Consider the following 15,901-nt stretch of genomic DNA (forward strand, 5'->3'; position numbering starts at 1 on the left):
GGCTGGATTCTTTAAAGAAGTTTAAGATGTTTGGATTATATCTCGAGTCTCCTTCTCTATTGTTGTTTCTCATACAGTGCATATGAAGACATCCATACACAAAATAGGATTAGATTAGAAATGACTTTGAATAAGGATGTGTTTGGTCAGACTGACACTGATCGGGGTGTTTGCTGGGACTCATCCTGTTATGCTTATCTGCAATATTTAACTCGATGAATCGTGGGGGATTTACTGATACTTTAAATCTGTGTGTTTGTCTGTGTTTCACTAAATCTGAAACATGTTTAAGGTGAAAAACGATACATGTACAGTAAATAATGTAGAGTAAATATTGTATTTATTTTCTGAAATTTCGAAGGTGTTTTTTTTGGCTTGGGGTTAGGCTGAAGTAAATATAATTTCTCAATAGAAGTCAATAGGAAGGCCCTATTTAGACAAACTTGTGTGTGCTTGTGTGTGTGCGCATGCATGTGTGTGACTGTGCGCGCGCGAGTGTGTGAGTGAGTGTATTTAAATTTAGTGATTATTAGGTTTAGGTGTTGGGTTTGGGGATAGAATATATGAAGAGCTCTTTTCCAAAACGCATTAAACGCCAAATAAAAAACAAAAGAGTTTTAAGTCCCGAACCTGTTTTTAGCCTAAATGCGATATGTCCTCTTGACCAATCAGAATTCGCACGTTAGTGATATTTGTATGTGTTCTTTTTTTAATAATTTGTTGTATGTGGTGGAAAATATTGAAACATGAAATCGAAAATATTTATTTTATTTTACTATTTAGTTTGTTACTATTTATTTGATTTGGCTGTTATTTATTTCATGCATTTGCATTTATTTGATTTATATTAATTTATAGCATGAGTATGAGTCATGTCATATGCTTCATGTTTTCTTGTTTGTTTGACAAAAACAAACATTTTTTTTTAAAAAGGGTGGATTTGTAGCGTTTTGAAAAAAATATAATAAAGTTTGAATTTATTTTCGACAATATTGTTGTTTCATTTAACAATCATTGTTTAACTTGTTCAGACTGAGCCAATAGACCATTTAATGGGATAAATTGAATATTAACAAAATGTATGGGTCTAGGTAAAAAATGTAATTTTCATGAATACTATTAAAATGAATTTATAGCGTTTTGGAAAAGAGCTCTTCATGTCATAAGCCTGATATAAAATCAATGGAAGTCTGTGGAATGTCCTAATAAAACATGTAAATCCATGTGTGTGTTTGGTGCCTTGTAAAGCAGCAGTGTGGGAAACCTCAGTCACCCCTCAATTCACCACATCCCTGCTAACTAAAGCCTCATGCTCACACTGACATCAGTTTGTTGCACCCACTCTCTCACTTTTCTCGCTCGACCTTTTTGTCTTTCTCATAGCCCACCTCAGCCTTTTAAAGCTAACTTTATATTCTCAGCCATGAAATGTTTGAGATGTTACAGCATGGGCAAAGTTTTCCCATCAAGGTTTATCTTACGCCAAAGCGATCGCGAGGTGTTTTATATTTCACATGGACATAAATGGGTAGCAGCTTGGCACCTCCTGTCTTAAATGACAATCCTTACACCACATGTGTTTTCAACTTACCAGGATGCTGTATTTCAACTTGTGAAGTGATGTTCAGGGTTAAACAAGTTACTGTAAAGTCTCTGTGATGTAACTTTGATTCGCAAGGAGCTTGACACACAAATGTTTTCTCACACACAAGAGCTTCAGATGTAACAAACCTGAAGGTTTTCTTTTCTAGATCTCTTACGGCAGACACTTGCCCTTTAAACGCCTCTCGGTTGTCAGCACAGTTCAGCCCTCGTGGTTTTTAGAGACAAGCAAACATGAGTTTGTTTTCCTGACCAGTGTGATTTCAAGACAGCAGAAATAAAACATTGTTTATGTCCAGTGCTATTTCAAGTCAGCGCGACCAACAATTTTGGAAAATTTGGTCATTTTGTATTTGGAGCTCAGCTCAGGCCGGCCACGTTGTCTTTTTTGGGCTGCATTTAAAGAGAAGAATTTCAAGCATTGTTTTGTTGCACGACCCGTGCACAGACCCTAAAGCCATAGATAAACCGCTGCAACTTTTAATTTTGACATTACTCATTTTGTTTATTTCTTTTAGTGTTATTCACAAAACACAGACATGATGTGTTTATAGTATTTATTTCATTTGAGAAAAATTCTTTAATTTATATTGGATATGTGAATGCCAGAATGACCATTTTAACACGTCATGTTTTTAACAGGATCCTGTCGTCCTTTTGTATTATAGTCAACAAGTCATTCAATACAATAATGGTCCATTCGGTGCTCATGGATGACTCGTCTGTATCTCTGCTCCTCTCTGTAACCTCTCTTCTCACAGGGTCAAAGCAGTCACGCAGGCCTTCAAAGTAATCAGATTGTTATTAAGGTTTGTTAATGTCGTAGCCTTCATCTCAAATCCGCTCCGTATGTCCGTGAAGGCCGTCGTCCTCTCTCGCTCCATTGAGATCTTTCTCCATCTTTCTTTGTCTAACACTCAATCCGAGGTGGTCAATGCTCATCACTGTTTCTTCTCAACTTTCTCTTCTGCTCTTTCATCCCGCATATGTTATTCTTGGCTCTTCCTGTCTCTGGGCAACTCGCGTGCGCAGATGGTCTTCCCCCGCTATGATCACGGTTACATCTCAGCCGATCAGCCCAGTTTCCAGCGGCGTATGATGAAGGTAGCTTGTGTGAGAGGCACGTGCCCCCCTATACCTCTTACTAGACCTTCCTCTTCCTCGTTTTAACAGCTGTCATGTAGTGTGATTGATGGGGTGTTGTTTGTGTGACTCAATAATTCCATTGAAACATGCTCATCCATGTGTGAAGGATTTGAGCGTTGCATGCAACAAGTTGCATGGCATTTTAATGAATTCAGTTTATGAACAGCGTTTTTTTAACATGTTTCGGTACAGAATTGTCTAGGTTATTCCTGTCATAATGTCTCTTTTTCCTAAGGCATTTCCTTCACATCACTTTATGTTTTTATCAGGGTGATCAAGGACAAGCCGGGCCAGCTGGACCTCCAGGCCCACCTGGAGCACCTGGACCAAGAGGCCCCCCGGGGAACACTGGGAAGGATGGCCCGCGGGGCCCAACCGGAGATCAAGTAAGACACTTTCTATCACTGCTCTTGCTTCAGTCATGTTTCTGAGTGTTTTCTTATTTGAAAAGGTTGTATAGATGATGCAGAACTCAAATGTCCGGTTTATGAAATTTAGCGGCATCTAGTAGTGAGGTTGCGAATGGCACCCAATGGCTCACTCCATCGCTCACCCCTCCCTTTTGAAGCACTACGGAGGATGACACGGGGATAAGATATCTTCACATTTTTTATTCTTTGCCCGAATGTATTTATGAAACACGCTCTGTTTGTCCATTTAGGGCTACTGTAGAAACAACATGGTGAATTTAATTTAATGAGACCTGCGATGTATGTAAATAGAAATAGCTCATTCTAAGGTAATAAAAACATAACACTTCATTATATAAGGTCTTTATACACCTCTGAAGACATGGTTATGTATATAATATTGCATTTCTGTCTTTAGATCCTCTTAACATTACACACTGGACCTTGATATAATCACAAAACTGCAAGAGTACTGTGTGACATCACACTGAGAGCGATGTCACTTCCAAGTTGATCTTAGCGCCACCATAATCATTTCAAACAAACCTATTTTGGGAGGTGGATTGAGTTGAATCAGGTGTTTTATAAAGGAATACATCTGAAACATTGTGGGAGGGGGGCATGAGGACTGGAATTGAGAGACTCTGCTTTAAATGAAAGTTATTGCACATTTGTGTGGCACATTTCAGACCGATTGTTTCGCAAACCTGTCATAATGTAATGCATATTATGCACAATGTTATGCATACAGTAAAGGCTGCTTTTAGATTATGGGCCATTGCCAAAACTATACTGATACCAAATGCAAATCCACAACCTAGTTCTGTTCCTCATTTTACCATCACAAAAAAGCATTTGAATAAAAGCCTTCAAAGCACAGCAACAGAAAACAGACATGTGTCAGAGAGGCGGTGGAGAATGACCATGTTAAACTGAATAAGGAAAGTTTTAGGAGAGTAAACTTGACTTTGTGTCAGTCACAGTTTATATCACAGTTTATTTGCTATTGTTTAGAAAATAGGAATAAAATATGACAAGAACTGTGTTCATCTTGATATTGTCAGATAACTTTGACATAAAAGGATGTAATGGATTTTTTATTTTCATATCCTCACTTATAAAAAAGAAATGCAGCGTCATGCACCCACAAGTAAAGAAGAATCCAAAATGATATCTGGCGTCTGTTTGATTTGACTGTATAACCTCTTTGAGCTAAAGAAGATGCTTCTGATTCTCTTTCCTTAAAGAACTAAAAAAAACTTTTTTAAAGGGACAGTTCACCCCAAAATAAATCTGTCATCATTTACTTTATCTTCGAGTTGTTCCAAATCTGTTTTCATTTCTTTGTTCTGAAGAACACAGAGAAAGATATTTGGAAGAATGCCTTTAACTTAACAGTTCTCGGACCCGATTGACTGCCATACTAGGAATATTTTTTTTTGTTCTGTTGAACACAAAATAAGATATTTTGAAGAAGTTGGAAAGCGAACCGTTCTGGGGCACTTTTGACTACCTTTATATTTTTTTCTAGTATGGTAGTCAATGGGGTCAAAGAACTGTTACAAGCATTCTTCCAAATAGCTTTCTCTGTGTTTGACCAAAGAGAGAAATTCATATAGATTTGGAACAACTACAGAGTGAGTATTTCATTACAGAATTGTTATTTTTTGGCGAACTATCCCTTTAAGAACCAACGATAGCAGATCCAATCAAGCAAATGAGAACCATTCCTATTTCTTCTGCTTTATATCTATTCATATAACAGAAAAAACATATGTTTCACAAATACCTGAGTATAGTTTGAAGTTTGGTTAACATGCTCTTACGGATCTGCTGAAACCTGGGAGGTTTGCTCTGTGAAGTCACACAGGTGGAAATCAAGAACACGCAGCGGAATCATATCTGAATCAGTTTTTTTGTACTGCAGCGACCTGTGGTTTGCAACAGTTCCAGGTTGTATTTTAAAGGTTAAAGGCATTAATGGCATTCTGCTCTGGCTTCTGTCATCTGATGGTTGCGTTTTGTTCAGTCAGAGGTGATGGAGAGAGAGAGGTTAGAGGTCAAGGGGTAAATCCAGTTTATCGAGCCCCCAGCGGGGCGGGCGAAAACCGCAGCCGATGCCAGCATGCTGCGGCTTAACCAAATATAGATTTTAGGGCTCAAATCTCATCTGGTTTCAGTAAGGCACACCCGCAGTGTTTTCTCGGCGCACTCAGTTGTTCTTGAATGACCCACACGAGATATGGAACGCGTCCAGATCCAGGAACAGTTTTCCCAAGTCCCCAAACGCACAACAATGTTTCTGACCCCAGGTCCTTTCATATGAGGTTAAACGTTTCCTATCACGAGGACGGATAAATGTGCAGTGAATTTATGATCTGATGCGATGTTGGCATGAGCCTTGAGATCTGGAATGTACAGTAACCATCGTTTGGTTAACACACAGAGACGTTCACCAATGAAACATGAGAACAAATTTGAACAGAATAGAAGTTAATTGTATGTTAAATGTTTTGATGTTAAGTGAACACTAGACTGTATCTTGTTCATTTTAGAGATTGTAGAAACGTCAGAATCTATGAGATTCTGCGCCATGTTGGCCACAGATGTGTCTGTGTGTTACCACCATTTTTGTGTTTATAGTTTGCAAAACCAGCTTGTTAAGAAGCACAGATCTGGGGGGAGTATGAATGACTGATGTCCCAATAGCACTACATCACAGGATTTCTGATTTCCCAGCAATTCTTCTGGTTACATTCACTTTTTGACAGTGAACAGAATATTGTGTTTCTCTGTATTGTGGTTGAAAGCCAGCCTTTACGTCTTCTTGATATACAGTAATACATGTGACATGATGAGTGCATGCATCTGTGTATCCACATGTATATGATGTCAATGCGAAATGAGGACAAGCATATCTTTTTCATTGGAAACATTTCATATTGTATGGCATTTAGAGTCTTTTACCAGTTCAGGGAAGTGCAACTGTACCAGTTTAACATCATCTTACAAATGCTCTGTATGTCTATGACACACACACACCTGTGTGCGCACATACGTTAGTCAATGTACAGTAATGCTAATGTACAAACCCATGTTGTGCAACACTGACATCTGGTGGTGAAGTAATAAACAGCAGTTTCTGAACAGGAATGTCAAATTCACCCAAAATTTGAAAATACTCAATTCATTTACTTTTTGTATATATCAATTTATTTCATTTAAGTACCTATAAGTTTCAGAAATCATCCATCCATCCATCATAAAAGTAATCCAAAGGACTCCCGTGGCTTAATAAATGTCTCCTGAAGTGAAATGATGAGTTTGTGAGAGAATATTTTTAGCTTCTTTGGCAAAATGTAAACAAAAGTGAGCGCATCTGAGCACAAAAAAATTGTGATATGTCGTAAACTTCCAAACCATATTGGTTCCAACATGTCCTGTGACGAAATACAAGAACCAATAATATTTCTTGTGATGTAAATGAAGTCGTTGAACAGGTAAAACTGCTTAAACACAACATCTCTCTCTCTCTTCTTCAGGGTGCTCCTGGACAAAATGGAATCGAGGTGAATCTCCTGCACATTTCTTTATCTTATTTCCTGATTTCTTAGAATATGTTGTTATTTGTTTCCGTCATTTAAATATGTTTTTCTATCTCTACAGGGGCCGAGAGGTTTACCAGGAAAACCAGTAAGAAAACTGTGTGTGTGTGTGTGTGTGTGTGTGTGTGTGTTTGAGCGCTCATCCCTAGCGCTGACATGTTGTTTCTTTCTTGGAGGAGAACATTTCCTAAAAAGTACAAAATGCTTTCCTCTTGGTATAAATGTGAACAGCATGTGGAGGTCTTTGGCCTTCATGATGGGTTAGCATGATGTGTAAGTGCTTTCTGACTTCAGTTGTCTTTAAACACAATGTGAATCATCCCGAAGGCCGTACTGACATCTCAGATGATGTCTTGATTTAATCTGTCTTTCTGTGTTTCACTGCAATCATTTTTAATGTGGGATGGTTTTCATATCTGTTTAAATCGAATGTGAGGGGTGATGCAAGTGGGATGCTTGTGTAGTAAAACTGCAGAGGATGTTTCGGGAGCATGTCTTTTGAATGCATGGTTGTTCATTAGCATATTTGTTTCCAAGGGTGAAGTTGGCGAACAAGGTTACCTAGGACCACAGGGACCCCCGGGGTCAAAGGTCAGAGTTCTTTCTTTCATTTCACGAAAATCATTTAGAGAATTCTGACGTTGTGACGTTGCTTTGACATCTCATGATTCTGAATCTCTGCCTCTAAAGCAACAGTCTGCGCCGTTCTACAATCAATTAAGATCTCTGTTTGTTTGCAGGGTGAGCAGGGCGAGACGGGTCCTCAGGGTGACAGAGGGACAGACGGTCTGCCAGGTTTGAAGGTGCGTGAAGCTTTTTGTTTCACACTTAATTGGTGGGCCCAGTTTCACAGACGAGGCTTAGCTTAAATTTAGTTAAATTAGGATATTTAAGTCGCTTGAATTATAATGCCTTTGATATAAACATTTCTGGTGTGCATTATGAGTCAAAACAATGGCACTGATGTATTTTAATATATGGCTGGGCAATTTATTTTCACTAAAACTTTCATTTTAGTCTGGAACTAGTCCATTAGGAAATGGAGTTTTGAACGAAAAAAGTGGTGGGCGTGGCTTTCGGCTCCCTCTGCGAATTGATTGGATCTATAGAAACACCCATTGCATTTTAAAAATGGAACTGGTAGCAGACAGTTGAAGGGGAGGAGTTAACAGAACCTCCGCCCATGCCGTCTAACATACATCATTAAAGATGGATAGTCATTACAGAAAGCCATTTTCATTTTCTTTAAAAAAGAGAATAAACCACATTGATAAACTATTTACAATAAACGCTGCAATATTTCATGGGACTTTAAGCCTTGTGTGTGAAACCGGGTAATAGTTTCTTTACATGGTAAATGTAAATCTTTGGGGTTGGAACGTCACAAGGGTGAGAGTTGTTTGGATGTATTGATTTGTTTTGTGTTTGCAGGGAGATAAGGGAGATGTTGGAGTGCAGGGAGATAAGGGAGATGTTGGAGAACAAGGACCCAAGGGTGAAATAGTAAGATAGACAATCATATACATTATACATCTTAGTGGATGTGCACATTTGTGTAGTTCTGGGAGTGGATTACAGAAATGTCTTATGTGTAACCATGGCGATTACTTAAACTCCTATCTTTAGAACTGAGGATGCTATTTTTTTGTTAGGGTGGTCCTGGTGAGAAGGGCACATCAGCTTCCAGTGACATCATCGACTTCAATGGCAAACTCTTAGATGCGTTTCAGGTGAGCTGTGAATTTATCACTCAAATGACTAGGCGCTAGATTTGTGTGAATTTGTTGTTACAGAAATTAGATTTTCTGTTAAAAGAAATAAGTAATTTGATAGTTATTCAATTCATAGTTAAATTAAAAGTAAATGTCATTACATGTCTGGTTGATTTTCTCCGGCAGGCCATTAAAACCATCAGTGTCTCGGTAACAGTATTTGTAGCATGGGTTGCCATGTTTTTATTTACCTTCTGTAAACAAATACTCACTGTGTGTTTGTGTGTGCTTTGAATTCAAAACAGATGCGTTGTTTGATAATTCAAGAATTTCCCGGTAATACATCAAACCAAGTTTCAATATACAAATATCCAATGTAAATTCTTTGTCATGTCATCTTTATGCAAAATATGTTTTTTTAACATAACTCTTAAAGCATCCCACTTAAATGAGTGAAATATGCATGGCTGTCAAATGTGGTGTATGTTTTTAATACCTTACAAACGATCGGTAAAGTCATTAGACTTTCTGCAGTGTTATGGGAATGTTTTCTGCAAGACAGCAGGATGAAGTTACACATTTGGATGCAATTAGTAGAAAATGTTCTGCATGTTTTTGATCTGAGAGTTACATTTGCATAAGTCCTGGTAGTTTAATGAATAGTTCTTGTGCATACATGCTAATGACTGTTTAAATGTGCTGTGTGTTGTCCTTTTGAAGACCTGGACTTTGTCAAATCTGTGAGAATTATACAATTTTAACATGATTAGACATTCTTATAAAACCACAGACCTTGACAGCACATTTTACCAATGCATTGAAATGTGTTATTAGGAAATAGAAAACGTTGTTAAACATCCTTCAGGAAGTTGTTTCGAAACTTTAAGTAGGTGTTTAAGTCCCACAAATCCTACAATAGGACTTATACGGAAACATGTTTTATAGCAGCTGATAGAAAGAATTTATCTGAGATTTGTGGTTCTAATTCTAAGCACATTTTATAAAAACAAAAATATTTGATTAAAAATGTATTATTTCTTTTCCACTTGTCTTCCACAAAGGGACCACCCGGCCCCCCGGGACCACCAGGAAAAGAAGGGCCAAAGGTTGGCAACTTTTGACAAAAATTTTTTATTTTATAATGAGTGGGTTTGTTGTTTTAACAGTTAATCCACTAAAACTCACACATATGTGGTTATATGGTTATAAAGACCATGAAAGGAAATTGAAATGAATGAACAGGGTCTAATCAACACTGTTTTCTTCCTTCAAACAGGGTGAGCTTGGTTTGCCTGGGCCTGCTGGGCTTGATGGTGAAATGGTGAGAATCTCCCAGACACAAATCTTTTTTTTGTGGTGCTCGGTGGTGGGCTGTTTTCACTTTTACCTGTAATCAACCAACCAGAACATCCTAGCAACACCCTAGCAACCAACTAGCAACACTCTTGCAACCACATTGAACCGTTAGAAACACCCTAAAAACCCATTCAGATGTTTTGCACTGAAAAATCTAGAGTAACTATGTTCCATATGAACCTCTTATCTAAAGGTTCGTTGACATCAATCTATGCATTTATTTTTCATCAGGGAGATAAAGGAGAGACAGGAGAGCGCGGTGTAGCTGGAGAGAGGGGGGAGAAAGGAGAAATGGGTCTCTCTGGTCCTTCTGTAAGTATTAAAACATTGAAGTAGAATCAGTATTTCCACACTGTCTCTAGTTCAAACTGGATGTTTTGTTTCTCACATGTCTTACAGGGAATGGACGGGCAGAAAGGAGAGAAAGGAGATTCTATACTAGAGGACAACCTGGTAGATCTTTGTAGCATCTGATGACTATTAATATACTGTGATTTCATGAGTACAGTAAACTGTAACTGTGAATTCACCACTGATCACAGGTTCAGATGATATCACAACCAGGACCACCAGGACCTCCTGGATCACCAGGACCTCCAGGATACATGGTGACACACATTATAAAACCTCATTATAATATTTCATAATGATTTTGAGTTGATTTTATAAGACGAAAAGATGATGAATTGACTGTGACGTGGATGAAATATTTTTCAGGGTCATCGTGGCATGCCAGGCCCCAAAGTAGGTGTTTTTTCCTTGGTGTATATTTGCAGTTTATATAGTCTATTCAGTCATTTGTCATAGAAAAAAAAAATTAATGCTGATTTATGGTCGTAAATTAATTTAAGAAACATAAAGATTTGCAGGAGAGTATTACTTCATGTATTGTATCTCTCTAAAGTTGTGTTCAATATCTTAAAGGGTGATCCGGGGGAAAATGTTAAAGGAGAGAAGGGAGAGATGGGCACTCTGGGAATTCAAGTAAGAACACGTCTTATCCCATAATGCCATATTCACTATATTATTAATTTACGGATATTATTTAAACTCTTGATCACTATTATAATTTTTATTATGGAGGATTAATTTATTAAAATTGAAAATGATTTATTTATTTTTTATTCTGTTTTATAGGGCCCCCAGGGTCCTCAGGGTCCTCCAGGGGCAACAGGATTAGTTGGCTTGCCTGGCACCAAAGGTGAAAAGGTAAATACTGTATTTAAATCTATATAAGTACATAAATGTGTCAAACATATACATTTAATCCTTGTCATATGCATGAGATCAGAAACATAAAAAAATGATTTTTTTTATTTCTTTTTAAGGGAAAACAGGGAGAACCTGGATTAGATGTAAGTAGTAATCCATGTTGTTTAAAGGGATACTCCACCCAAAAAAAGAAAATTCTCTCTTCATGTTCTCACCATCAAGTTGTTTCAAACCTGTATACATTTTGTTGTTCGATGGAACACAGAGAAAGATATTTGGAAAAATGTTACCAACCGACATTTTTGGGGCACTATTGACTGCAAAAGTAGAATAAAAATTTTTTTTTTCAAAAGAAGATATTTTAAAGAGTTTAGGAAAACAAACAGTTCTGCACAAAGGGCACTACTGACTAACATTTCACTTTTTCTACTATGGTAGTCAAAGGTGCCCCAAAAATATCAGTTGCTAATATTCTCTCAAATACCTTTCTTTGTGTTCAACCAAACAAAGACGTTTATACAGGTATGAAATGACATGAGGGAGAGCAAATAATGACCGCATTTTCATTTTTGGGTGTCTAGTGTAGTATATTCATAAATTTAGCTTTACATTGTGGGTCTGCATTTCTTTTCCGCAGGGTTTTCCTGGCATTAAAGGAGACAGGGGCGTGCGTTCGGAGAGAGGAGAAAAGGTATGTGATTATCTCAGTGATGTTTGTGTGTAATTTAGATTTCATTTATTCATGGACATCAAATGGCAATGACACTCTAATACTGAATTCTGATTGGTCAATGGTGGTAGTTTGCGTGTGCCATTCCTATAAACAACAAGATTTTGTTGATCTGATTCACAGGGGGATCGTGGTCCCGTTGGAAAGAGGGGCCTCAAAGGAAAGAAGGGAGAACAGGGACCTCCAGGTCTGGACCAGCCCTGTCCTGTGGTGCGTGCTCTCACATGTTTATATTTGTTGATGTCTTACAGATTCATTCTGGTGTAAATCAGGTGAATAAACATGGGGGTCATTCCAAACAAAGCGGATCCATCTGGGAACTCAGACGTTTCGCTGACATTCTTCCTCTTTATTTCACATTTCTTCATCTTCTTCTCTATTTCCAGAAGCTGCTAGGTCTGGTTGATTGTGTGTTTTTAGTAATTATGAGAGAGCGTATTCTTTATGTGTGCTTGTATTGACAGGGATCTGAAGGATGTAAAAAAGAGCCAGTGGAAACAGGGCAGCTGGTCTCAGAGAACCCCTGTCCACTGGTACAGTATATCTGCCTGCTTCTATTTCCTCTATTATTCCACTAACGCCTGCCCTTTTTTACTCTTTCTGTGTTTCACCTTTACCTATTTTAACTACTCTGTCACTTATATACTAATAACAATCACATGGGGTGATTATTAAGAATTTATACATAAAAAGACATTTGTTTTAGTGGTGCTTGGTAATGGAATGTATGACTATTGCATTTGCTCTGGTAGATCTATGTGCTATATGATGATGTTAGAGATGATGATAGTTATGGACACTCTAGCCACTTCCTTTCAGTAAGCTAAGAACACATCAGAACAGCTTTGCAAACTCATCATAAATATAGCCGCTGATTTCAGACTTAAAGAAGTTGAACAGTCCTGAAGAAAAAAAATTATGTAATTGCTACTTGTAATACTAGTCTATGCAACCAGTTTATGCAGCCAGCCACAGAACACCTTAGCAACTACATCAGTACATTTTAGCAACCACATCTGAACACCTTAGCAACCACATCTGTACACCTTAATAACCACTTCAGTACACCTTATTAAGCACATCAGTACACCTTAGCATTAGTACACCTTAGCAACCACATCAATACACCTTAGCATCAGTACACCTTAGCAACCACATCAGTACACCTTAGCAAGCACATCAGTACACCTTAGCAAGCACATCAGTACACCTTAGCATCAGTTCACCTTAGCAGCCACATCCGTACACCTTAGCAACCACATCAGTACACCTTAGAAACCACATCAGTACAGTACACCTTAGCAACCACATCAGTACACCTTAGCAAGCACATCAGTACACCTTAGCATCAGTACACCTTAGCAACCACATCCGTACACCTTAGCAACCACATCAGTACACCTTAGCAACCACATCAGTACAGTACACCTTAGCAAGCACATCAGTACACCTTAGCATCAGTACACCTTAGCAACCACATCCGTACACCTTAGCAACCACATCAGTACACCTTAGCAACCACATCAGTACAGTACACCTTAGCAACCACATCAGTACACCTTAGCAACCACATGAGTACAGTACACCTTAGCAAGCACATCAGTACACCTTAGCATCAGTACACCTTAGCAACCACATCCGTACACCTTAGCAACCACATCAGTACACCTTAGCATCAGTACACCTTAGCAACCACATCAGTACACCTTAGCAACCACATCAGTACACCTTAGCAACCACATCAGTACAGTACACCTTAGCAAGCACATCAGTACACCTTAGCATCAGTACACCTTAGCAACCACATCCGTACACCTTAGCAACCACATCAGTACACCTTAGCAACCACATCAGTACAGTACACCTTAGCAACCACATCAGTACACCTTGGCAACCACATGGCAATACCCTAGCATCAAAGTTTCAAAACCTTTGAAAACCTAAAAAGGTTTGAGTTTTTATTTGATGTTCCTTTGCCATGTTTGTGTTTGAGAATAACAATTTAATTTGTTAAGTCTGCAGACAGAAAATTGTAAATTACTTTTTTTAAATGTTTTCTAATTTTGTTTATAATAATAGTTTAACACCTATCGGTTTGTGTTTTTAAGGGTCCAGATGGACTTCCAATACCAGGCTGTTGGCACAAGGTCAGTAAAAAAAAATGCATTTATTGCAGATGCTTTAATATTCTTTAACCGTGTCGGTTGGATTTGTGTGTGTGACTTTATAACTTCATATGACTTTGATTTTGCTTTTCCTAACATTGGTTGTTTGTTTTTGTCTTGCAGTGATGCGTGACCTGCAGCATGTCGTCTGTACATATTGATGTGATATATATTGCAATTTCATACAGCTTCCTTATTTTTACATTTTTATAAAGACTGTGATGAACTTTCATCAGTATTACATTTTTATCAATCTTTTTATACCCGACATTTGAACCAAAGAATGGATGCTGGTTTTTGGCATCGATTGGAGTAAAACAATCCAAATATTTTTCAAGGAGCTTTCTTGTGTGATTGTGCTGGAGGACTGTTGCATGCTGCACTGAACCGCTCAACCAGTTCTGCAACACCCTTCACATCACTCCATTTGTTTTGAAGGAACAGGGAATGCTTCAGAAACTCAAGAGAAAGCATCTCTCCCAGCCGTGACGTTCTTCCAAATCCAGAGGAATTAAAAATGACTCAACAGTCCCTTAATGGTCAGAATCTCAATAATATCAGTTAATATTGACTCTCCTCGGTGTGCAGGTCAAACAAGGGTTCAAACTCCCCTCAGTAAAGTCAGTATTTTTCTGGAGGAGCATAAATGAGCTTTTAGAGATGATGAGAGATGGAGGATTGGCCTCATGGATGCGGCTGCTCTGTAGGACGGCTGCAGCGACACAGGAGGTTGTGAGATGGAAATGATAGAGAACAGCTCATTATTGTGAGAATATTGTTGAACAGTAATTTATGATTTATTTCGTGTGTTACTGTTATGCTTGGATTATTTCTTTGCTTTATTCATGTTTTGTAGTAATATAAGCAAGAACACAAAGAAAGCATCAGGTATTGAGTACTAAATACCAACTTTTGGATGGCAAGCATTTACACACTATTGCCAGAGAATATAATCATTGACAGTTAAAGGAAGTATTACAAATCATTACATCTGTCTGTTTATTTTTTATTTCTTTAATACTACTGCATATACATTAAGATATATTTTGTTAGTGGATATGTGTTGATACTTTGTTTGAGATACATTAACTGTGACTACCTGAATTTTATTTGACGTCACATTTTTTTTATACATATTCTATATTTTTGTTTATAGTAATTTATGGTTTGTACTCTTGCTTTTTGAAGATGGTCTGACCTGAAGGTGCTTTCGTGAGTTTAAAAAGGGGCCGTTTTTTAAAGCTGAGGAAGTTTTAGGGCTCCACGATCTTTCATAGCGTGAAAGCAAAGAAAGATAACACTTTGTTTGACAATTTCATTTACTTTAATAACTTCGTTTGGAGTTCAGAGATTTAACACAGACATTCAGATTAAATGTTGATTTTGAAGTTTTAGCATGTTTAGCATACATTTCCATTGTTATGGCAAATCCTCTTTCAGGGATTTTAAAACCATTCTACATAAGCTCTTCTCAAATATTTATTGTTAACCATCAAATAACCTGACATCAGTTTATATAACAGTTCTTATATTTGTAACATATATATGTTACCACACATAATACATTAGGATTTCTATGGCATTATTTGGTAGACAAATGCTTCACATTAAAGTGAAATAAAGAAGTCTTGATTGACCAATAAATAGCATTAGGATGCTTTCGAAAAAAACAAAAAGAATCGGAGGAAAATTCCAGAATGTGTTACTGTATAGTTTTTCTTTTTCTTTGAGTTTCATTGCAGTGTTTATTCAACACAAAGAATGTTTTCCTTTAAAGATATTGAAAGATTTTGCTGCTGAGTTATTGTGTTTTGATAGTTGTTATGGAATAAGGAACAATATCCTTATCTACTGCCTTACCCTGATAGCCGTTTTTTGCTCCCTAAGATGTGTTTTATAAAACAGATAATAAAGTTTGTAACAAGTCCGTTGTTGTTTATTAAACATATTGTAAATATCACAA

At 37.6% G+C, this 15,901-nt stretch overlaps 1 protein-coding gene across 1 annotated transcript in view; it reads left to right on the forward strand.

Moving 5' to 3' along the window:
* col23a1a (collagen type XXIII alpha 1 chain a) overlaps nt 1–15,863 on the forward strand; it is a 98,097-nt gene extending 82,234 nt beyond the window's left edge. Inside the window, exons 10-32 of the mRNA XM_056769779.1 lie at nt 2,635–2,706; nt 3,018–3,134; nt 6,701–6,727; nt 6,825–6,851; nt 7,301–7,354; nt 7,504–7,566; nt 8,195–8,266; nt 8,416–8,493; nt 8,662–8,685; nt 9,537–9,581; nt 9,752–9,796; nt 10,063–10,143; nt 10,231–10,284; nt 10,374–10,439; nt 10,549–10,575; nt 10,756–10,815; nt 10,969–11,040; nt 11,160–11,186; nt 11,681–11,734; nt 11,897–11,983; nt 12,238–12,306; nt 13,882–13,920; nt 14,062–15,863. Of these exons, the coding sequence (XP_056625757.1) occupies nt 2,635–2,706; nt 3,018–3,134; nt 6,701–6,727; nt 6,825–6,851; nt 7,301–7,354; nt 7,504–7,566; nt 8,195–8,266; nt 8,416–8,493; nt 8,662–8,685; nt 9,537–9,581; nt 9,752–9,796; nt 10,063–10,143; nt 10,231–10,284; nt 10,374–10,439; nt 10,549–10,575; nt 10,756–10,815; nt 10,969–11,040; nt 11,160–11,186; nt 11,681–11,734; nt 11,897–11,983; nt 12,238–12,306; nt 13,882–13,920; nt 14,062–14,064 (1,263 nt within the window). The 3' untranslated portion in view covers nt 14,065–15,863. The remainder of the gene's footprint in view (nt 1–2,634; nt 2,707–3,017; nt 3,135–6,700; nt 6,728–6,824; nt 6,852–7,300; nt 7,355–7,503; nt 7,567–8,194; nt 8,267–8,415; nt 8,494–8,661; nt 8,686–9,536; nt 9,582–9,751; nt 9,797–10,062; nt 10,144–10,230; nt 10,285–10,373; nt 10,440–10,548; nt 10,576–10,755; nt 10,816–10,968; nt 11,041–11,159; nt 11,187–11,680; nt 11,735–11,896; nt 11,984–12,237; nt 12,307–13,881; nt 13,921–14,061) is intronic.
* The last annotated feature ends 38 nt before the right edge of the window (nt 15,864–15,901 follow it).

Source organism: Triplophysa dalaica, chromosome 16 (assembly GCF_015846415.1).
Source record: "Triplophysa dalaica isolate WHDGS20190420 chromosome 16, ASM1584641v1, whole genome shotgun sequence".
Lineage (NCBI taxonomy): Eukaryota > Metazoa > Chordata > Actinopteri > Cypriniformes > Nemacheilidae > Triplophysa > Triplophysa dalaica.